Consider the following 22,167-nt stretch of genomic DNA (forward strand, 5'->3'; position numbering starts at 1 on the left):
ATCCCTAAAGAGTAGGCAAAAAAGACAGACATCAAACTGGGAAGCTGCTTGTCCTCAGGACTTACAGCGACTTTTCTTCCATTTTCTGTTTTTCTACATTTTCCCAATATTCTCTCATGAAGCTTGTTCTAATTTAAAAACTGGAAAAAACACATTTCTACATTTTTTTTTTAAAAGCACCCGCCTTGCTATGTTCTAAGATGTTTTTCAAAGTTCTGTTGCAGCACTGCTTGGCACCGTGACTCCCAACCCCTTAAAAGAAAGCGTGTGGAGCAAACAGAGTCCGGATCTGGGGGCGGTCTGGTGTCTGTGTGTGTTTGGAGCAGAGGCTCCGGGCCTTGGAACCAGGTAGGGGGGCGGCCCAGATGTGCCTTCACTAAGGATGCTGTGCGCGGGCTGCTACGGGTCGCCGTCGTAAACATCTAACAGCCAGACACCTCTCGGGAGGGGAGCTTGGAGCCACTTAAAAGGTAGCTGGCTGCTAGAAGCATGATCGGAAAAAGGCAGTCACTGGGACTTCATGCAAACGAACAGCCTCACGCGATAGGAAACATCCCAGCTTTCCCGCCCTTGCCAAACCAGGAGGTGAGAGAAGACGGAGCAATATCACAGAGACACGGCAGGGACTTTTTGTAACGAGAGTTAATTAGAGGCCGGGCATGGTGGCTCATGCCTGTAATCCCAGGATTTTGGGAGGCCAAGGCCGGTGGATCACTTGAAGTCAGGAGTTGGAGACCAGCCTGGCCAACATGGTGAAAGCCCGTCTTTACTGAAAAAACAAAACAAAAATTAACCGAGCATTGTGGTGGGCACCTGCGATTCCATCCACTTGGAGGCTGAGGCAGTAGAATCACTTGAACCCAGGAAGCACAAGCTGCAGTGAGCCGAGACTGGGCCACTGCTTTCCAGCCTGGGCGACAGAGCGAGACTGCATCTCAAAAAAACAAAAAAAGGTTTAATTAGAGGGGCCAAGAAAGCAGCTTAATTCCTGCCTTGTGAGGAAAAGATTTCTTTCAAAGGCGACCAAAACGCTGAGAAAGGAATGGCCCCAAGATCTTTTAAACAGCGACAAGAATTAAAATCTGCCGCCCTAGCCCAGACCCTCACAAGCTGCAGGGCTAATGAGGTTTCTGGGTGATTGAGACAGCTGTGATCCTATCAGGAAAGTTGAGCCAAGATGTCATCCCCAACTGGTAGCTGGTGGTGACACTGCTTGGGAGTACTTGGCTTCCCTCACCTCCAGGCCGCCCAATATGCTGTTCCCTCTGCCTAGAATGCTGTTCCTTCTGCTCTGCTCACCTGTCTGGCTTCCATGCACCCCTGCTCATCCCACCAGCTTATTGGATCACATGCTCCAAGCTTACCTCTCACCACTGCCCCTCCTCCCTCTCCATGCTCCTGCCAGCCTGAACTACAGGTTCCACCACGAAGTGGCCCCTCTCTGCTGACATCCTGCCTGGTGTGGAATGTACCTTCTCTTCACCTTCCATGGCAAATGGCTGCTCATCCTTGGGACCATAGGTTTGGGTGTCTTGTTGATGCTCCCACAGCCTCCCTGGGCTGCCCTGTCCTATTCTGTAAAGACCTGACTGTCTCGGCAGGGCGCAGTGGCTCACTCCTCTAATCTCAGCAGTTTGGGAGGCTGAGGCTGGCAGATCACTTGAGGTCAGGAGTTCGAGACCAGCCTGGCCAACATGGTGAAATCCCAACTCTACAAAAAATACAAAAATTAGCCAGGCTTGGTGGCGCACACCTGTAATCCCAGCTACTCGGGAGGCTGAGGCAGGAGAATGGCTTGAACCCAGGAGACAGAGGTTGTAGTGAGCCGATATTGCTCCACTGCACTCCAGCCTGGGCGACAGAGCTAGACTCTGTCTCTATCTCAAAAAAAAAAAAAAAAAAAGGAAAAACAAAACCAAAAAAATGAAAAACCAAGACCTGCCTCTCTCTCCCTAGCTGTAACCTCCCCTTGGAGCAGGTGCCATGAATCCTGATAGCTGAGCACGGCACCTAGCACACAGGAGGTGCTCAGTAAGCGCTTGCCAGATGAACCAGTAGACTCGAGGCAGGATTTGTACCTTCAAGGAGTTTATAATCCGGTGAGAGGGTGGCGACAGTAGGCAGCCCTGACAGGACGGATCATACGGCCCCAGGTGTGTCTGCCACGCGTGATCCCTGGGTGAGTCTCTGTTTAACAATAGCTAGCATTTAGAGCTTGTCAAGTGCTTCACCTGCACTGTATGGCTGAGACCCCCAAACACGTCGTGTACTAGCGAGGAGTCAGGCTCAGGGAGAAGGACTTGCCTGGTGTCATGCTGTTTCTCTCTGACCACAGGCCCCCCAAAGCCATTGCTCAAAACCAGGGTACCCTTCTACTCAGGGGTCTGTGGGGCCCCAGAGAGAAGGGGCTGCCTAGGAAGAGGGTGAAGGGGGTGCTGGTGCCCTTGGAGGTCCCACCCACCCCTCCCAGTCTTCACCTGGCCAAGCCAGCAGCTGGGCACAGCAGAGCCACCCCCCACCCCCCACCACCCAAGCCAAACAGCAGGAGCGCCAAGCTGTGTCCTCTCCAACCAGCTGGAACATAAAGCCCATCAAGAATGACACCGGGACAGTCATAAAATCAAGCCGGCCCACATCCGGCACTGACCAGGCAGAATGAGCTCAGAACGAAGAGGCTTGCTTTGGGAAAATGGAAACAAAACAAAACCCTTTAATTGGAGCCATCTGGGGAGCAGTGGCCTGGGGAGTGGGGCGGGAGGGGCCGGGGTGGAAAGCTGAGCTGGGAATGCATGGGTGAGGCTGCTCTGCCCACTTCGGGCATTAGAACCAGGCGGGGAAGCTGCTCCCAGCTGCGGGGGAGTCACACACAGCAGAGTCCCTGAGCTCCATGTGGCCACCCACTATTCCTGTTCTTCCTCTCCCATCCCAGCTCTTGGCATTTCTGGGTGTGGTGACTCCCTGTGAGGAGCTGGGGACTCCCCATGCCAGACACAAGCCCCTAGCTAAACCAGGGCTGGGCTACTCACAGCCCTCCTACCTTGGCACTAAGTCTAAGCCCCAAATAGGAATTAAGATTGCCAAGTCTAAAAGCCAAAAAAATCGCCAAGTTATTCTCTAACCTGGGGAGAAAAAAAAGTTTTCCTTGGATTGGTTATTGCCTAGGACTTTGTGTTAAGAAGGATTCTGAGGTACGGTCTGAGCTGAGACATGACTACACCTTTGCAAAGAGAGGTGGCAAGGCATTCCAGACCATTGCAGTAAATCAGGGGACAGACGAGGGGCTGAGAGAATGACAGGGAGCAGGGCAAACACAAGGAATATTCCAGAGAATCAGCTAGTGATCTGGTGAATGCTGAGGTCACTGGCTGAGGGTGGAGGTGATTCACCAGCTTCTTGTTTTGGTGCATAGAGAGACCAGGGGAGGAAGGAGGATGCCTTTATTTATTTTTATTTTTATTTTGAGATGGAACTTTGCTCTGTCACCCAGGCTGGAGTGTAGTGACACCATCTTGGCTCACTGCAACCTCTGCCTTCCAGTTTCAAGCTATTCTCCTGCCTCAGTCTCCCGAGTAGCTGGCATTACAGGCGGCTGCCACCATGCCCAGCTAATTTTTGTATTTTTAGTAGAGATGGGGTTTCACCATGTTGGCCATGGTTGTCTTGAACTCCTGACCTCGTGATCTGCCTGCCTTGGCCTCCCAAAGTGCTGGGATTACAGGCATGAGCCACCTTGCCCAGCCAACCTTTATTATTATTTTTTTTCCCAAATATGTGTAACACAAAAACTTTTGATATAGACCCAGAGGTGGAAATGCTGGATCATACGGCATTTCTATTTTTAGTTTTATTGTTTTTTTTTTCCCCCAAATGGACCAAAGCGTCCCTGGCTTGCTTTCAATTCATTTTAACCTTTAAGCTTTTGTAAGCATAATCAACCAGGCGAGGAGGGTAGGGCTACTTCCCAACACTTCTGGTGTACTCAAATTGTAGGTTCTTGCTTGGAGTAAGACAGGCTCTTCCCTGCCTACAAGGTTATTCTTGAGTTGGAAAAATTCTCTCTCCATGCTTTTTCCTGTATCCCTCTATTCAATCTCGGCTGCCACAGAAAGCAGAGGGAAAGCTCGGGGCGCGGTTTTGCATGTGTAGCGGGAACTTTAGCAGACAGTAACTGCTCCAGGGCTGTCAAACTGATGCATGGTTTTCAGTTTCTCAGGAACCGCCAGTTTTCCGTAATGGCTGCACCATTTCACATTCCCACCAATAGAGCACGAGGATTCGTTTCTCCACCTCCTTCCCAACACTTGTTATTCTCTGTTTTTTTGATAGTAGCCATCCTGATGGATGTGAGGTCCAATTATACACATAGATAACTGTGTACGGAAAATCTCTTAAACTGTGTGTTTCCTCTGCTCTCAGACCACAACCATCATCAACACAGAAGACTTCTAGGACCAAATGCGTGGCTTTTCCCCCCACATAACAAGCAGCGGTAGCAGTCGGTGTCCTCTAATTCAGTTCCAGCACAATCTACTCAGAGGTAGCATCCCATCCCCCAGGTTGAGGGCTCAGTCCCCAAGACTGTCTTCCGCCACACACCCCAGTCACAAGTCCAGGCCTTAGAAACTTCGGACTGACTAGCTTCAACTTCCCACGACCCCCTCCTTGGGTTCAGTCAATTTGCTGGAGCAGCTCACAGACTCAGGGTAACACATTGACCGGTTTATTGTAAAGAACATTGCGAAGGACACAGATGAAGAGAGGAGCAGGGTGGGGAACGGTGAAGGGGCGGTAGCTTCCGTGTCCTCCCTGGATGAAACCTTTCAGGAACCGCCCCGTGTTCAGCCATCCAGAAGCTCCCGAACCCTGTCCTTGGGTTTTTATGGAAGCTTCATGCATCAGCATTGCTTCCCCTGGGTGTAGGGTGGAATCCTGTCTTTGAGGGTCTTAAGACCCACAGGCAGAAATGTGGGGCAACTTCAGAGAGAAAGGAGGACAGGAGAGGGCAGAGGCCCAACCCTGAGGCCCAACAACCCCAAAATTCTCACAAAAGATCATAAAGAGGCTTTGGGGGTCATGAGGCAGGAGCTGTGGATGAAAATACACATATATATGTATTTTTTTTGTTGTTAGAGACAAGGTCTGACTATGTTGCCCAGGCTGGTCTCGAACCCCTGGGCTCAAGTGATCCTCCCACCTCGGCCTCCCAAAGTGCTAGGATTACAGGTGTGAGCCACCACGCCTGGCCTGAAAACTGGTATCTATCATAACACCACAATAACATACATAGTATATATAACAGCTTTAGGAGCTATAATTCACATACCATACAACTTACCCATTTCAAGTACACAATCCAGTGGTTTTTAGTATATACACGGAGTTGTGCACTCATCAGCACAGTCAATTTAGAATATCTTTCTTTGGGGGGTGCAGAGGCAGGGTCTCTCTCTGTTGCCCAGGCTGGAGTGCAGTGGCACGATCACAGCTCACTGCAGCCCCTACCTCCTGGGCTCAAGCCATCCTCCCACCTCAGCCTCTCAAGTAGCTGGGATTACATATGCAAGCCACCACACCCAGCTCAGCTTTTAATTTCTTCTTCTTCTTCTTTTTTTTTTTAAGAGACAGGATCTCCATATGTTACCCGAGCTGGTCTCAAACTCCTGGGCTCAAGCGATCCTCCAGCCTCAGCCTCCCAAGGTGCTGGGATGACAGGTGTGAGCCACTGGCCCTGGCTGGAAACGCCTTTATTACCCTGTACCTATTAGCAGTCACTCTCTGTTCCTTCCCAGTCCCCATCCTGAACCCCTATCTTGCGACAACCACCTGTCTCCTTCCTATCTGTGGATTTGCCTGTTCTGGACATGGACGTGAAATCCCGTCATACGTGGTCTTTGGTGATTAGCTTCTGTCGCTTAGCAGAATGTTCTCGTGGTTCATTCTTGTGGTTGCGTGTGTCAGTGCTTCGCTGCTTCTTGTGGCCCAATCCTATGCCATCATATGATTGGCCACGTTTTATCGATTCACTCACCAGTTGGTGGGTACTGGAGTTGCTTCCATGCTTTGGCAGTTACAAAGCATGCTGCTGTGAACATCCATGTCTACGTTTTGTGTGGATGGATGTTACATGTTTTCATTTCTCTTGATATGTGCTGAGGAGTGGAATTGCTGGGTCCTGTGATAACTGTGTCTCTAACATTCTGAGGAACTGCTAGGCTGTTTTCCAAAGTGGCTGCCCCATTTTATATTCCCGTCGGCAGTGTATGAGGGTTCTAATCCCCCTACCTCCTCACCAATGCTTGTTATTATCTATGTTGACTCCAGCCAGCTGAGTGGGTGTGAAGAGGATCTCATTATGGTTTTGACTTGCATTTCCCTGCTGGCCAATGGTATGAAGTATTTTTTCTTGTGTTTCTTGGCCATTCATATATTCACTTTGGAGAAATAGCTATTCAAAAGCTTTGCTGTTTTAATTTTTTCTTTTTCGAGACAGAGTGTCGCTCTGGTGCCCAGGCTGGAGTGCAGTGGCGTGATCATGGCTCACTGCAGCCTCCACCTCCTGGCCTCAATTAATCCTCCCACCTCAGCCTCCCAAGTAGCTTGGAGGACAGGCGACCATGCTTGGCTCATTTTTTAAAATTTTTTGTAGAGATGGGCTTTTACCATATTGTCCAGGCTGGTGGCAAACTCCTGGACTCAGGCAACCTAATCCCCCTTTGCCCGTTTTTAATTGGGTTCTTTTTATTATTGAATTATAAGAATGCTTTATGTATTCTGGATACGTCCCTTATCAGATATGTGATTTGCAACTATTTTCTCCCACTCTGTGGGTTGCCTTTTCATTTCCTCAGTGATGTTCTTTGAAGAACAGAGGCTCTGATTAAGTCCAGCTTATCTGTTTTTTCTTTTGTCACATGTGCTTTTGGTGTCATTTCTAAGAAGCCTCTTCTAACACAAAGTCCCAAAGATTTACTCCTGTTTTCCGGAGCGCAGTGGTGCGATCTCGGCTCACTGAAACTTCCACCTCCCGGGTTCAAGCGATTCTCCTGCCTTCAGCCTCCCAAGTAGCTGGGATTACAGGCATCCACCACCATGCCTGGCTAATTTTTGTATTTTTAGTAGAGACAGGGTTTCACCATGTTGGTCAGGCTGGTCTCGAACTCCCAACCTCAGGTAATCCACCCGCCTTGGCCTCCCAAAGTGCTGGAATTACAGGCATGGCCACCGTGCCCAGGTTTTTAGCTCTTACCTAGAGCCAAGATGTTTCCCCAGAGGACTAGAGTGGCTTGTCCTCAGCACCTAAGGAAGATGGTGGCGGCAGCAGGCAGCCTCCTGGGGGCCTCTGGGACCAGGTTATGGAAGGATCAGAGAGGAGAAAGCCGCCCATGGGGAGGGAACTGGGCATGTTCTGTGCTGCTCCAGAGAGTGAGAGGCTACTGCGAGCAGCAGACATGCAGGAGGGGCTCCCTGTGTGGGCCGTTCTTCCCTTCCTTCATTCGTTCCTGCACCAACACTCAGTGAATGCCTGCCAGGAATCAGGCACATAGCTAGGCACTGGGGTGCAGAGATTACAGGAGAGACACCGGTGCTGGCAGTGAGGAACTCCATCTAGCGTGGGGAGCCCAGCGCTCAGCAGGTAACTCTGCAGAGGCTAGCTATGGGGTCACATTGCAGGAGACCCCCTCCTCTGGCTTCGGGGGATGTCAGGGCTGTGGGATTAGAGCGTAAGGTTGAGTTGGGCTTCTGAGAGGAGGGGGTATGTGGATGGAGTCCTAAACTTGGGGGATGCGGGGAGATGGTGGCATTTCAAGCAGTGGGCAATTGCCTTTTTAAATTCAGGCTGTACTTCCTTCATATTGTTGAAAGCATACCCGCACTCAGCGTAGAAGCCAGATACTTCCCAGCTCCAACTGTGAAAGGCGGCGGTTCTCCCACACCCGCACCCCAGCCCCCCTCTCCACCCTGCGCTGTCTGAGCTGCTTCTGTTCCCTGATGCTTTTTATCTCCCAGCCCTGGGCTCATTGCCGCGTCGGGGTTTTCCTCTTCTTGGGCATTGCCTGTCAACATCCATGAGGGAAGAGGGGGAATTAGGAACCCCCTTCCCTCTACCACAGCCATTCTTCCTAGGGTAGCTGAGTCATGGGGACGGCAGAGCCAGGCCGACTGTTGTGGGCGCTTCTAGGGTGGAGCAGAGAGCAGGCAGGTGCCTAAAGCCTGTAGATCCCCCATCTGGGTGTTGGAGGCAGGTCGGGAAGTGGGGCTAGAGCCCAGGGAAGGGAGAAGACACTGAGAGTTTAGGGAGCAAGCAGAGGGCTCAGAAGGGGGCCGAGGCAGGCAATAGAGAGGAGAGCGGGTGCAGGCCCTGGGACACGCGGCTTCTGAGGTGGTGGGGAGACCCAAGAGATGAGGCGAGACGGGGGCCCCTTGCTGTGGCCATAGGGGGCTGCGGGTGAGGTAACTTTGCAAGTGCAGTGTCTTCTGTGGAGTGGCCCAGAGAAGCTGAGTTGCAGTAGGTTGAAGGCTGAGTTGGGAGATGAGGCTATGGGGCACTGATTTAGACTTCTCATGGGAAATTTGGAACAGGAGGAAGATAGAAACTTGGAGGAATAAGGGGTCCGGGGAGGATTTCGTTAGGATTACAAGGTCTGTAGTCATTGCCAGGGAATGCGGCTGAAGGCACAGTGGAAGGATCGGCTTTTTGGGGGTATAGTAAAAGAAATAACCTTCTAACGGTAGAGCAGGCTTTCTCAGAATGTGGCAATATCCCTTTGCTGGAGATATTTGAGCAAAAAGAGCTGGCTGCCCGTCGGGTGTTACAATGGAGATTCCTGTGCAGGGCAGCAAGGTGACCCAGAAAAGGGACAGCAAATACTTGGGAAGCATGTGGCGTTGTCCTCTCCAGTGCCCCACCAGGCATCAGGAATGGATGGTGGCATGCCCTGTCCGGAGCTCCAGACAGCTGCCAACTAGTGCCTGCAATGCAGCCATCTGCTGCCCCAGACCGGGACTCCATTTCTCCCTCCCCTTCCATGAAAATGAGCCCACATCTTCCTGGCTGCAGGGAAGGCTTACGAGATCACCTACGTGAGGCTGAAGTTCCACACCAGTCGCCCCGAGAGCTTCGCCATCTACAAGCGCAGCCGAGCGGACAGCCCGTGGGAGCCCTACCAGTTCTACAGCGCCTCATGCCAGAAGACCTACAGCCGGCCCGAGGGCCAGTACCTGCGCCCCGGCGAGGACGAGCGTGTGGCCTTCTGCACCTCTGAGTTCAGCGACATCTCCCCGCTGAGTGGGGGCAACGTGGCCTTCTCCACCCTGGAGGGCCGGCCCAGCGCCTACAACTTCGAAGAGAGCCCTGGGCTGCAGGTCAGAGAGCGGGGGTTGCGGGGTCGGGATGGGGTTGGGACTGGGTCACAGCAGGAGGGTCTGGTGTGCCAGGACACGGGGTAAGGAGCCTGCAGAACCCCATGGTTTTCCGTTTTTTTTTTTTGAGACTGAGTCTTGCTCTGCTGTCCAGGCTGGAGTGCAGTGGCGCAATCTCGGTTCACTGAAACCTCCGCCTCCTGGGTTCAAGCGATTCTGCCTCAGCCTCCCAAGTAACTGGGATTACAGGTGCCTGCCACCACGCCTGGCTAATTGCTTTCTGTATTTTTAGTAGAGACGGGGGTTTCCGCCTTGTTGGCCAGGCTGGTCTTGAACTCCTGACTTTCAGTGATCCACCTGCCTCGGCCTCCCAGTGCTGGGATTACAGGCGTGAGCCACTGCACTCGGCCGCAAAGCCCATGGTGTTCAAGCTTTCTGCCTCAGAAGCCTTTGCCACACCTGAGTCTTGCGGATGCTGCTAATGAACCAGGTGGGAGAAGGGCCGCTCAGTGGACCATAGCTGTCCCTTCTCTGGCCTCCTGGGACAGAGCCCTGTGGCTCCCGGGAGCCTGTGAGGACCGCCAACCCACTCAGCCCCTTCCTTATAAGGGCATGGAAGCTGAGGCCTAGAGGGGATGGCATTTTCCAGGGGCACAGATGAGGCAGTGGAGGGGCCCAGGCCAGCACCTGAGTGTCCAGGCTTCCGACTGGTGTTCTTTCTGGAACTTTCCGCCGCTGGGCCTCTCTTCCTCCTCCTGTAAGTTAATAACAGGGCCTGCCTGTGTGTCTCCAACAGCTCCTATGAAAATGGAAAAACGTGACAGGAACATGGGCTTTGGCGTCACAGAGCCCTGGGTTCCCCGCTGTAAGGCCGCGCCAGCCAGCAGCACTTTCTGTGATGGCGGACAGCGCCTCTAGCTGCACTGTCCCACAGGGTGCCAGCAGCCACCATGAAATGTGGCCAGCACAGCTGAGGAAGTGGATTTTATATTTAATTTTTTAGATAGCCACATGTGGCCAGTGGGGGCCCCTTTGGAGAGGCGCCTGTGGGGTAGCAGGAATGCACACACCCCAACCAGTGTGGCGCTTGGCACGGAGAGTGTGCCCACCCATACTGTGGAGATACGCGTGCACGACAGCTCCCGTCCCTGTCCTTGTGGTAGAGAGGGCAGCAGGCCTGCAGCCATGTCGGTCTGTTCAGGGCCCTCCAGTTCCGCCCACGTGGGTCCGCCCAGGTGTGGGGACCTGCTGGTATCCGCACCCATCTGTGTCCACGTTGCTGTGTGTCCACAGCTGTTCATCTACACGCAGGCGTGTTGGGCGGCTCTCTAGTCCACAGGTCCCCAACCCCTGGCTGCAGATGGGTCCTTGTCCATTGCCTGTCAGGAACTGAGCCACACGGTAGGCGGTGAGCCTCGGGCAGGCAGGCAAGCATTCCCGCCTGAGCTCCGCCTCCTGTCAGATCAGCCACAGCCACGTTAGATTCTTCTAGAAGCAACCGGGTACACACTCCTGAGAATCTATAACACTTGATGGTCTGAGGTGGATCACTTTCATTCCCAAACCACCACTTACCCCATTTGTGGGAAAATTGTCTTCCACGAAACCCGTCCCTGGTGCTGAAAGGGTTGGAGACCACTGCTCATTTCCCTGGGTTCAGACCCGAGATCTGTCTGAGCCCAGGGAACCTGCCCTCTCCTCCCCTCCGGACTTCCAGAGCGTCTCCTTTGTCCATCTGGGATAACAAGGGAACCAGGGTGAGAATCCTGTTTCCAGAAGGGACACTGAGACCCAAAAAGAAGTTGTGTCCTGCTGGCGATAGGTGGCACAAAAACACGTGGAGTCGCCGTCTCAGGGTTCCCAGGACCACCCTTGGGTTTAGTGATTCGCTATAAGGACCCATGGAACTCAGAAGAGCTGCGAGGCTCAGAGCTGCGATGTTTTGCAATGAAAGGCTACCGGGATACTTTCATGTCCCCAGGATCCAGGGCAAAGGGCCAGGCCCCTCTTTGGGTGAGCTGAATCCTTTATCGCACAGAACCACATCTCCAGACGTCCAGACCCTGCTCATCACACTAAAAATGTACACGTCATCATGATGGTTTAAAATTACCGTTTCTTCTCCACCAGGCTCCAAAGCTCTGTAGGTTAGAACACATCAGCTGAGGCCAGGGGCAGTGGCTCACACCTGTAAGCCCAGCGAGGCTGAGGTCGGGAGTTCGAGACTAACCTGACCAACATGGAGAAACCCCCGTCTTTACTAAAAATACAAAATTAGCCAGGCACGGTGGTGTGCACCTGTAATCCCATCTACTCGGGAGGCTGAGGCAGGAGAATCGCTTGAACCCAGGAGGTAGAGGTTGCAGTGAGCTGAGATTGCATCATTGCACTCCAGCCTGGGCAGCAAGAGCGAAACTCCCTCTCGAAATAAAGTGAGAAAGAGAGCAAGAGAGGAAGAGAGAAAGAGATGGAGGGAGGGAGCGTCAGCTGAGGGCTGATGAGGACAGGCAGCGAGGGCCGGCCCGCTCCCACCTGCTCTGTGTGGCTACCACTCTGGGGAGACCCTTGGCCGTTGGAGGTTTTCTGTCTGTTGCCTTGTGTGTTCTGTACACTGTCCCTGATGGAGAGATGACCTTTTGAGAAATGTCTTCCCTGCTGCTTCTGGACAGAAACCAGCAGAGAAGGACAAAGAGGCAAGTCTGCCTTTTCCCCTCAAGCTCCCTCTGGTCACATTTAGGGGGCAGGTGCTTTCTCAAAGGACATGGAGTGTGGAAGGAAGGATGTGGCTGCTGGGTCTTGGGTCCCTCTGACCCCCATGGAGGGGCCTAGGACTTTGGAGGGGAAGGCCGACCCGGCTGTGGCGGCGTCAGACCCCTGGAGTTGAACGGCCGCCCAAGTACCCCTTGGACCAGGCCCAAGCTTCCCACCTCCTGCTTCTCCTTAATGCTACGGCCTGGGTCCTGGGATCCATCCAAAATCAACTCCAGCACACACTCGTAGCTTAAGCTGGAGCCATTACAGGTTGCAAAATTCCAGTGCCTGGGTTCAGCCCTAAAATGACTTTTTCAGACAGTTTCACTCTGTCACCCAGTCTGGAGTGCAGTGGCGCGATCTCGGCTCGCTGCAACCTCTGCCTCCCAGGTTCAAGCGATTCTCGTCCTCAGCCTCTCAAGTAGCTGGGGTTGCAGGTGAGCATCACCACACCGGCTGATGGTTGTATTTTCAGTAGAGACAGGGTTTTGCCATGTTGCCCAGGCTGGTCTCAAGTGGTCCTACTGCCTCGGCCTCCCAAAGTGCTGGGATTACAAGCGTGAGCCACCACACCCGGCCCTAAAATGAGCTTTAAGGCATCAAGGCAAGCCCCCTGCAATTTAGCCTAAGGCTTCTCTCTCCCAGCGTCCATCCTGTGTCTCAGAGATTTTGACCCTGTTCCTTTACAACCATTGTCCTTGCAGACTGATGGCTCGGGTCCCAGGCCAGAAAGCAGAGGTGGGAGACCTTGAGCAGGTCATTGCCATCTCGGGGTCCCACGGGGATGTGTGAGGGCGTTGGAGTAGACACAGGAAGGCAGACCGGCGTGGTGGTAAAGCTGGGACCCTGGGATCAGATGGACCAGAATCCTGGCTCTACCATGCACTGGCTGTGCAACTTGGAACAGAATGCTGAGCCTCAGTCTCCTCATCTGCAAATGGGGGTAATAACAATGTCTGCTGCAGGGTGACTGAGGCCTGAGCCCTAACCACACAATACGCGTCAGCTGCCGCCGCACCTCACAGCTCTGATGACCATTGGTTTGAGTTCTCCAGGTGACGCTTTTTTCCGGAGAAGGAAGAGTTGCAGTGCCTTCAGCTCTGGACTTCGGAGCTTCCTCCGCCCCAGGCCTTAGCGCCTTGCTCCCACAGCAGGTCCAGCAGCATCAGTACCCGGGCACTTGTTAGCAACGCAAGCTCCCAGCCCCACTGCTGACCTCTGAGTCAGAAGCTGCACTTTCACCAGGTCCCTGCATGCACGCTGGCCTTTGGGAAATGCATGCTGGGGTCACCCGGGCCTGCCAACTCAAGCACAGCTTAGCCTGGTGTAGAGGCTCCCACTGTAGCTTTCAGGTCCTGGATCCCTCTCCCAGGCCGAGGCATCCTCCGGCAGGGCCCTGGGTCCCCGGCAGTGGCTGTAGTTGCCGAGCTCTGGGGAAGCAGGAGGGGCCCACCGGCCTGAGGCCGTCCCCTGCCAGGAGCTCATTTTCTGTACTGATGGGCCTGATTGCTAAAGCAGGGGCTCCTGGGCAGAATCGAAATGCTGATTAATATTCAGCTGGAGCTGCCGCTGATGATAACAGCAGGCAGATGAAAATGTCAGTCTGCACGTGGGTTTTCCCCGACTTCCCCGCCACGCTCTTCCATGGGGAAGCTGCTCATTCAGGGATCAGCAGGTATTTATCGAGTGCCTGTGAGGGCCAGGCAGAGCCCAGCGCTGCGGAAGCAGCGAGAGCAACAGGCCCCAAGTCCCTACTCTCATGGAAGTGATGTCACCTGGGGCAGATGACCTGTCCACAGGAGCCTGATCCTCAGCATGTGAGAAGCCAAGAAACCCAGGGTCTGCTGCACGCCAGGCCCCGCTGAGTGGGGGAGAAGGTCGCTGGGCACACCATCCCCCAGCTGCATCCCCGGAATGGGGCACAGGAGCTGCTGGGGAAAGCCAGGTGACTTGCATGATGGGGTCTTCAGTGAGCCGCTTCGACCCCTGTTCCTCCGAACCTCAGCTGCTTCCTGACCATGTGCCTGACCCCACAGCCAGCGCTAACACTGGCCACCCTCCTCCAGACACCTTTGTAGGGAGGGACCATTTTTGTTCCATTTCAGATGGGAAAATGGAGGCTCTAAGACACTGAACAGACTTACACTAATCGATGGCCTAGCACCCAGGTTGGGGCGACCCCCAGAGCACAGCCTCCTTATTTCCACAGCGTTCTCAGAATTGGCTTGATCTTGGCCCGTCCCTGTGTCCTAGGAGCCCCCGGGGCAGCCAGCTGGACCTGCCAGCAGAGTGACAGGGTAAACACTAACTGCTCTGGAACCTGCTGATGGTGCCCTCTCCCCTCTGCCCCAGGAGTGGGTCACCAGCACTGAGCTCCTCATCTCTCTCAACCGGCTCAACACATTTGGGGACGACATCTTCAAGGACCCCAGGGTGCTCCAGTCCTACTACTATGCCGTGTCCGACTTCTCTGTGGGCGGCAGGTAGGCAGAGGAGGGAGGCAGAGGAGGGACCCAGACCCAGGAGCAGAAGGTGGCTTCTGTGGGAAGGTGGGGGGAGCACAGAAGCCAGGTGTGCCCCAGGGGAGAGGGAGGGAACACCTGCCATTCCAGGCCCTGGGGCCCCTCCCAGCCCACCTCCTGCCAGGTCCCCCACATCAACTGCTTCGCCATGCCAACACACTGGGTCTTAGTGTCCGTTGTCCCCTCAGCCTGGAGGCCCCTTCTCCTTTCTTTCTTTCTTTCTTTTTTTTTTTTTTTGAGACAGAGTTTTGCTCTTGTTACCCAGGCCGGAGTGCAGTGGTGCAATCTCGGCTCACCACAACCTCTGTCTCGTGGGTTCAAGCAATTCTCCTGCCTTAGCCTCCTGAGTAGCTGGGATTATAGGCAGGTACCCCACACCTGGCTAATTTTGTATTTTTTTAGTAGAGACAGGGTTTCTTCATGTTGGTCAGGCTGGTCTCGAACTCCCGACCTCAGGTGATCTGCCTGCCTTGGCCTCCAAAGTGCTGAGATTACAGGTGTGAGCCACTCACCACGCCTGGCCTCCTTCCCCTTTCTAGTATAGGAATGTTACTGGCCTACAGAAAGGCGCTCCTTGTGGCCCCTGGTCCTGGTCCTATGCGCCCTCAGCACCCGTCAGTGCCCTGGGCAATTTGTCTCTCCTCCACCTCTGTCCCCTCCAGGAAGCAAGGGCTGCCCAGGGGGTAGAGGCCCATCTCCCACCTCGAGTCCCACGGCCCATCTCGCACATGGCCACCTGGGATGGGGTGCCCAGGGAGGGCTGTGGGACAAGGAGGCACGAATGTCTTCCACGTAAATATTTCTCAGGTTTCTTTGACTGGAGAGAGGAAAACAGGTGCGTTCCTGCCCCAGTCACATGGGGACGACAGATACTGATCAGATTGCTCCCCAGTAAACGCATCAGCCCGTACCAGGATGACAAGGAAGGGGAGGAAAGGGGGAGCATATGCCTGGGGTCGGGGAGGGCGGGAGCTGGTGCTGCAGGTGGGACCTGGGAGTGGGAAGGCTGGGGCTGAGGACCAGGGACAGCCGGTGGGGCTGGGTGGAGGGCGGGCTGGTGGGAGGGCATGCAGAGGTTGGCAGAGTGTCGGGGCCTGCGCTGGTTTGGCCTCACTCCGCAGCCAAGAGGAAGTTGTGGGAGGATTTGGCCAGGGTAGTAACAGAGTCTGATTTTTAAAACACCCCAAAGCCCTGAAAGCCAAGTGGGGAGGACAAGAGGAGAGACGAAGTCGAATGTCAGGAATTGGGCGGGAGACGGCTGCTTGGACCCAGGGGCGAGGGATTGGGGAGCAGGGGTCTGAACGAGACTGAGGACGGGAACGCAGCTCTGTGTGTGAACAATGAGCCGTGGGAGCGGAAGCAGGGATGACCCGGACTCTGGGCGTCCACAGTTCAGAGGCACTTGGGCGGCATTACAGAGACGGCAGGGGGACCAGCGAGACGCCCAAGTGCCTGCTTCGGGTGTGTGAGCTCCAGGGAAGGCCAGGGCTGGTACCCGAGAGCCCGTGCAGCCGCGAGGGTCGCTCTGCTCCCACCTGCCCCTTATGGAAGTCAGTGAGGGGAGCTCCCCGGGGATGGTGGCCGTGGCCATGAGCTCCAGAACCAGACCACCCTCAGGCCGCAGCTGGCTGGGGTGGCTGCTCACGGCGGGGGACAGGTGGTCCCCACAGCCCGTGTTCACAGTGTAGCCTGTGGGTCTCACTCTCCTTTCCTGGGTCAGAGGGTTTCATAGGACGGGTGCTTGTAGCACCCCCTCCAAGACAGGGGCAGGCCCTTGTTGCTTCCCTGGTGACCACTGTCCCCAGGATTACCTGGCACCTGCCTCACCCCAAGAAGCCCTGGGTGCTGCCTGCCTTCCCTGGGCCCTGTGAGGAAGCTAAGCTGTGCCACGTGCCCTCCCACACACTCTGTCCCCATATCAGCTAAAGCACCTGGAGCCCAGGCAGCGGTCGGCAATTCGTCAACACCCGCTGAGGGCAGAGCGTGGAACGGGGCTTAAGGGAGCCACTGAGTGGCCCCAGAGGAGTGTCTAGGAGCTTGGGGCCCACCGAGTCGGCGAGGATGGGCTTCAGTTCCAGCTCAGCTGCTTAGATATGTCAGTTCCAAGACCTGAGCCTGATTCCTAACATGTGAAATAGGGATGCGAATGTCCCTTCCGCCTCCAGCGAGGCTCTAGCCAGAAGCCATTGCCTTGGCCAGGACCGGAAGCTGTGGCTGTCTTCTGAGCAGCTCGGCCCGACCACTCAGGACAGGGACAATCACTTACAGGGTCAGGCTCCACCGAGTAAGCCACGGGTTCCCAGGGCACCTCTGTTCCTGCCTGATTCTACCTGTCTCCTGACCCTGTGTGTGGAATGGGGACACAGGCCGGGCTGCTCTCAAAGACCCCGTATTCACCCATTCTTGCACTGCTATAAACACCTGAGACGGTCATTTATTAAGAAAAGAGGTTTAATTGGCTCACAGTCCACAGGCTGTGCAGGAATCATGGTGCTGGCATCTGCCTGGCTTCTGGGGAGGCCTCAGGAAATGTACAGTCATGGTGGAAGGTGAAGGGGGAGCAGGAGCAAGAGAGAGAGCCAGGGCGGAGGGGTGGGTGCCACTCGCTTCTAAACAACCAGACCCCACGAGAACTCACGACGGTACTGAGTGGGGGGTGCTAAACCGTTCAGGAGAATTCCAACCTCATGACCCGATCGCCTCCCACGGGGCCCCACCTCCCACACGGGATTACAGTGTGCGTGAGGTTTGGTGGGGACACCGATCCAAACCATATCACATGCAGACTTATGGGGGATTTGGAGTGAGTCAGGAGCTGTCCCTGTTTGGGGTGCCCTCTTTCCTGCCCTTTGGGACGCAGTTGAGGGATAGCTGCTGGATGCGGTCCCTTGGCCCCTACACCTGTTGCCGCCGTGACTGCCGGCGCCCTCTCCACTGGGGAGAGTAAGGGGACTTCTTGGGTCCCTCTCAGGCCCCAGGTGGGGCTCCTCCCAGGCAGAAGCTTTCTGTGGCAGGCACTTGCTAGCTGGTGGCTTTGGGCAGCTTCTCTGTGCCTCAGTTTGCCCATCGATTAAATGGGGGTGTCACAGGCTGGTGAAGACAGGGTGGGTTTGTTACAGAGCTCACCAGCACAGTCAGTTCTGTTACTGCTGCCCGCAGGGCACATAGTGGGTGTTCAGTGAGGCCAAGATTGAGGGTGGAATCGGGTTACACCTGCAAACAGGGGCTACCCGGTGACTGACCCCTCCTCTGCCCTGCTGGCACCTGCGGATCCCTTTTCCTCCCACGTCTTTTCCCAGGTGCAAGTGCAACGGGCACGCCAGCAAGTGTAGCCCCGACGCCGCAGGCCAGCTGGCCTGCCAGTGCCAGCACAACACCACCGGCACGGACTGTGAGCGCTGCCTGCCCTTCTTCCAGGACCGCCCGTGGGCCCGGGGCACCGCCGAGGCCGCCCACGAGTGTCTGCGTGAGTGTCATGGGGCATCGGGGACCCAAGGCTGGTGTTTCAGGCTGGGGAACGAACTCCCCCCAAAACCTCACGGTGGGGGCTGCTCCTGGTGTGCCTGGCAGGCGGCTTGCGGTCTCTGTGCTGCTCCTGGTGTGCCTGGGAGGCAGCTTGGGGTCTCTGTGCTGCTGCAGAGATGAGGACCAGATGAAGGGGAGCCTGCAGGGGTTGCATTTAAGCCTCAGTACCTCCTCCACCCCCGCAGAGGCACCCGTGGTGGGAGGCTGAGAAGGTCCCTGACTTGCTTCTTTGTGTTAACTGCCCCCACCCAGCTGCTAATCAGAACCAGGCTGTCCCACGACCAAGGGTTGCTGACGGCCCACCCGGCCTCTCCCACGGGCCCCCAGGCAGCCCTTTGTGTCCCAGCCCCCTTGTGATGTGGCTTTGACCACCTAACCTCAGAGAAGCGCTGGAGAGAGGATGATGCCACCATGCCTTCTTCAGGGACACAGGCCAACAGCAGGGACCCACTGCCTTCTTTTCTGGCTGGGGCACCAGCTGCAAGCCCCACCCTGTCCCCAGGCAGCCTGGTTTCCTCCAGCACTCCGTGCAGAGCTGCTGTCGCTGGGTGCCAGATCCATGCTGACGCTGCTGGCAGGAGCCACATCTCCACTCACAGGCTCACCAGGCAGGCAGCTTGGCCTCTATGCCCCGCTGTCCTCTTGGGCCTGGGCCACGGGTGACCAAAGCTGGAGCCGGGAGGGGACAGTTGTTCTGAGGGTGGGATGCTGTCTGCAGGAGCTGCCCTCGCTGGCCTGCCTCCACCAGGGAGTTCACCTGAGGCCAAGGAAGCTTACTGGCTGGCTTCCACCATCCCAGCCTGCTGCTGTCTCCATGGTGGGGACACAGAGGCCGGACTGCTTCTACCATGTCCTCAGCCCCGTGGTCACATCCGTGTCTCTCAGTCAGCAGCCTGGGAGCCAGGGTTTCATGCTTGACCCTTCAGCCCCACCCTCACCTGAAGCTGAGACAGCCCCAGGCACTGAATTCCGCCTCATGCCCGGAACTGCAGCCCGTCTAACTTGTGTCTGGTGTAGCCAACGCCTTGGGCCTGACCCTGCCTTCTCTCCCTGCACACCTGAAGCTTCCTCTTCCCTGCTGTCCCTGTCCCCAGCCCTCCCCTACCTGCAGCTGAGGCTATTTTCTTGAAACCAGGTGTCACTCTGTGGCCTAGGCTGGAGTGCAGTGGCACAATCATAGCTCGCTGCAGCCTGGAACTCCTGGGTGCAAGCGTTCGTCCCACTTCAGCCTCCTGAGTAGCTGAGACGGCAGGCACACGTCACCGTGCCGGGCAGTTTTTGGTAGAGATCGCCTCTCACTGTTGCCCAGGCTGGTCTTTCACTCCTGGGCTCGAGTAGTCCTCCTACCTTACCTCCCAAAGTGCTGGGATTACAGGCGTGAGCCATGGCACGGGTCCGAGGCTTCCTAAAGGACAAATTTAATAACGTTCGTCACCTGCGTAACCCTCCCACGGCTCCCCCTGTGCTCCCAGCTAACGTCCACTGACCATGGCAGCCCAGCCTCCCTGGAGCAAGCTCTTAGAGCCTCTGACTCCATAACTGCCCCTACACGATGTCCCCCGTCCCTGCCATCACATGACATGCCGCCTGCAGTCAGTCTCCTGGCACGCCCGCACCAGGCCACGCTTCTGTCTCTGGACGTGGTGTAGCCCCTGAGCTTCCGCCTTCTGTCTGTGACACCCTTCCCGCGCCCCCTGCCTTTGCCTGGCCTATTCCTCACTGCTCAGCCTTCAGATTCAGCGCAGCCGTGACTTCCTCTGGGAAGCCTTGTCCCACCACCCCAGCACAGCCACAGGGGCCCCTCCTTACGCCTCCCAAAGCCCCCTGCCTCTCCTGTCTCAGCCCTGCACCTACAGGGGGTGTGCTTGCTTGCCTGCCGTCTGGCCTGTGGCAGCATGAGGACAGCAGGTGTAAATGGGTCACACCTTTCATGGATCCACCCCTGGGCTCTAGCCAGTCCTGCACACACTTTTAAAAATTATTTACTAGGGAAATAAAAGATGCCTTGTGTTTTCTGTACACCTGAGTGACCTCACACAACCATGAGATTCACACTATGATTATGGCTTGGAGGACCTCCAGGAGATTTTGGAGTGAGCCACGCTCCTCACTCCAGAAGGAACCCAGCCTCTGATCGGTGCCCATCTATCTGGATGTATATCCTGGTTTTTCCTGGGAGGGTCCTCTTTCTGCCTGTTGTTTTGGTGTATTTACTGATGGTGTCCCCTTCACTCCTAAGAGTGTCCTGTTTTGGAAAATCAATTGATCAGTCGCTGTAGCCTTGATCAAGCTGGGCCTGAACTCCATTCTGGACCATGCTCTTGCCCTTTTCCTTGCACTGCTGCTCATTCAGCACAGGGAGGCTGACTGGCACAGACATCCCCTCCTACCACATCACAGGGGACTCACACACCTTCCCACAGCCTGCAACTGTAGCGGCCGCTCGGAGGAATGCACATTTGATCGGGAGCTTTTCCGAAGCACGGGCCACGGCGGGCGCTGTCACCACTGCCGTGACCACACGTCTGGGCCACACTGTGAACGCTGCCAGGAGAATTTCTATCACTGGGACCCTCGGATGCCATGCCAGCCCTGCGACTGCCACTCAGCAGGTGAGTGTGCCCCACCACCCCAGCCCCTGACCCTCGCCCTTCCCAGCCTCTGCTGCCCTGTGTCCTTCCTCTCCCAGGCTCTCTACACCTCCAGTGTGATGACACAGGCACCTGCGCCTGCAAGCCCTCTGTGACCGGCTGGAAGTGTGACCGCTGTCTGCCCGGGTTCCACTCGATCAGCGAGGGTGGCTGCAGGTGAGGGCAGGGGGTGGTCCAGTATAGACACGCTGCACTGAGTTATAAGGAGCAGGAAGGACAGGCTGACGGCAGTCCCTCCCTCCCTTCCTCCCTCCCCCCTTCCTCCCTTCCTCCCTCCCCATCCCTCCCCAACTCCCTGTCTGCAGCTACCTTACCCTAGTTCTGGTGAGGGCTAGAGACACACAGCCCCTGGGGAGGCCAAGAGACAGAAACAGACCATGTTGAGACCAGGCTGAGGCCTGTGGAAGCTCAGCGGATATTGGGGGTGGAGGGTAGGCTTCCTGTAGGAGGTGCTGCTTAAGTGCAGGGACAGGGGAAGGACAGGTGTTTGAGGTGGGGGTGGGGTAGGGCGGAAGGCACAGCAGAGGCTCAGAGACACACTCTAGGTGGAGCTCGGAGGGGTGAGCAGGGCAGGAGGATCTGCAGAGGAAGAGCATCTAGGGGGCCTTCGGAGGAGCTGTGGACTGGTGGAAAGCAGGAAGGGGTGAGGGGAAGCCAAGTGGAGGCTACGGCAGGAACACCCCCAGCAGCCTGCATGGGGGGTTGGCTCTGGAGAGGGAGAGCAGGGCAGAGTCCAGAACCCAGTGCAAGGCAGAGCTGGCAGGACATGGTGACCAGGGAGCCAAAGAGGAAGAGGGGTGGAGGCTGATCCTCGGGGTTCCTGGGCCTCGGGGTAGCAGGGCGTGCAGTGTGGGGAGCAGGGGTGGGAGAGGCTGAGTGTCATCTGGGTGTGTTGAGCCTGGTACCCCGTGAAACAGTCAAGGGGAGAGAGAGGCAGGAGCTCCTGGGGTGTGGACCCTACCCCAACACGTTTGCCACCACTTGATTGAGAAAGTATACAATGGCAAAAATAAAACAAAACCTACTATGAATTCAGAAGCACTTTTTTTTTATTTTTGAGACAGAGTCTTGCTCTGTCATCCAGGCTGAAATGCAGTGGCCTGATCTTGGCTCACTGCAACCTCCGCCTCCTGGGTTCAAGCAATTCTCTGCCTCAGCCTCTCGAGTAGCTGGGATTGCAAGCGTGCGCCACCACGCCCAGTATCTCTGATGGATGGGGTCACTTTCTTGGCAAGATGGGAACAGTAAAGCCGGGGCAGGCTCCTGTGTCAGCCTCACTCCTGATGTTGGGAGCAGGGAATGGTAGGGAGATTTCTTCCTAGGATGGGCTGTTCCCATTCTGAAGCTGCTCGTTGCAT

General features: G+C 55.7%; 1 protein-coding gene across 2 annotated transcripts in view; it reads left to right on the plus strand.

The window, feature by feature from the left end:
* Positions 1-22,167, plus strand: part of LAMC3 (laminin subunit gamma 3) — a 77,501-nt gene that overhangs the window by 8,027 nt on the left and 47,307 nt on the right. For both annotated transcript variants that reach the window (XM_032257619.1, XM_032257618.1), the window contains exons 2-6: positions 9,059-9,363; positions 14,464-14,594; positions 17,933-18,099; positions 20,582-20,770; positions 20,848-20,965. In XM_032257619.1, coding sequence (XP_032113510.1) covers positions 9,059-9,363; positions 14,464-14,594; positions 17,933-18,099; positions 20,582-20,770; positions 20,848-20,965 — 910 coding nt within the window. The remainder of the gene's footprint in view (positions 1-9,058; positions 9,364-14,463; positions 14,595-17,932; positions 18,100-20,581; positions 20,771-20,847; positions 20,966-22,167) is intronic.

Source organism: Sapajus apella, unplaced genomic scaffold (assembly GCF_009761245.1).
Source record: "Sapajus apella isolate SASKATOON/1434 unplaced genomic scaffold, GSC_monkey_1.0 scaffold97, whole genome shotgun sequence".
Taxonomy (NCBI): domain Eukaryota; kingdom Metazoa; phylum Chordata; class Mammalia; order Primates; family Cebidae; genus Sapajus; species Sapajus apella.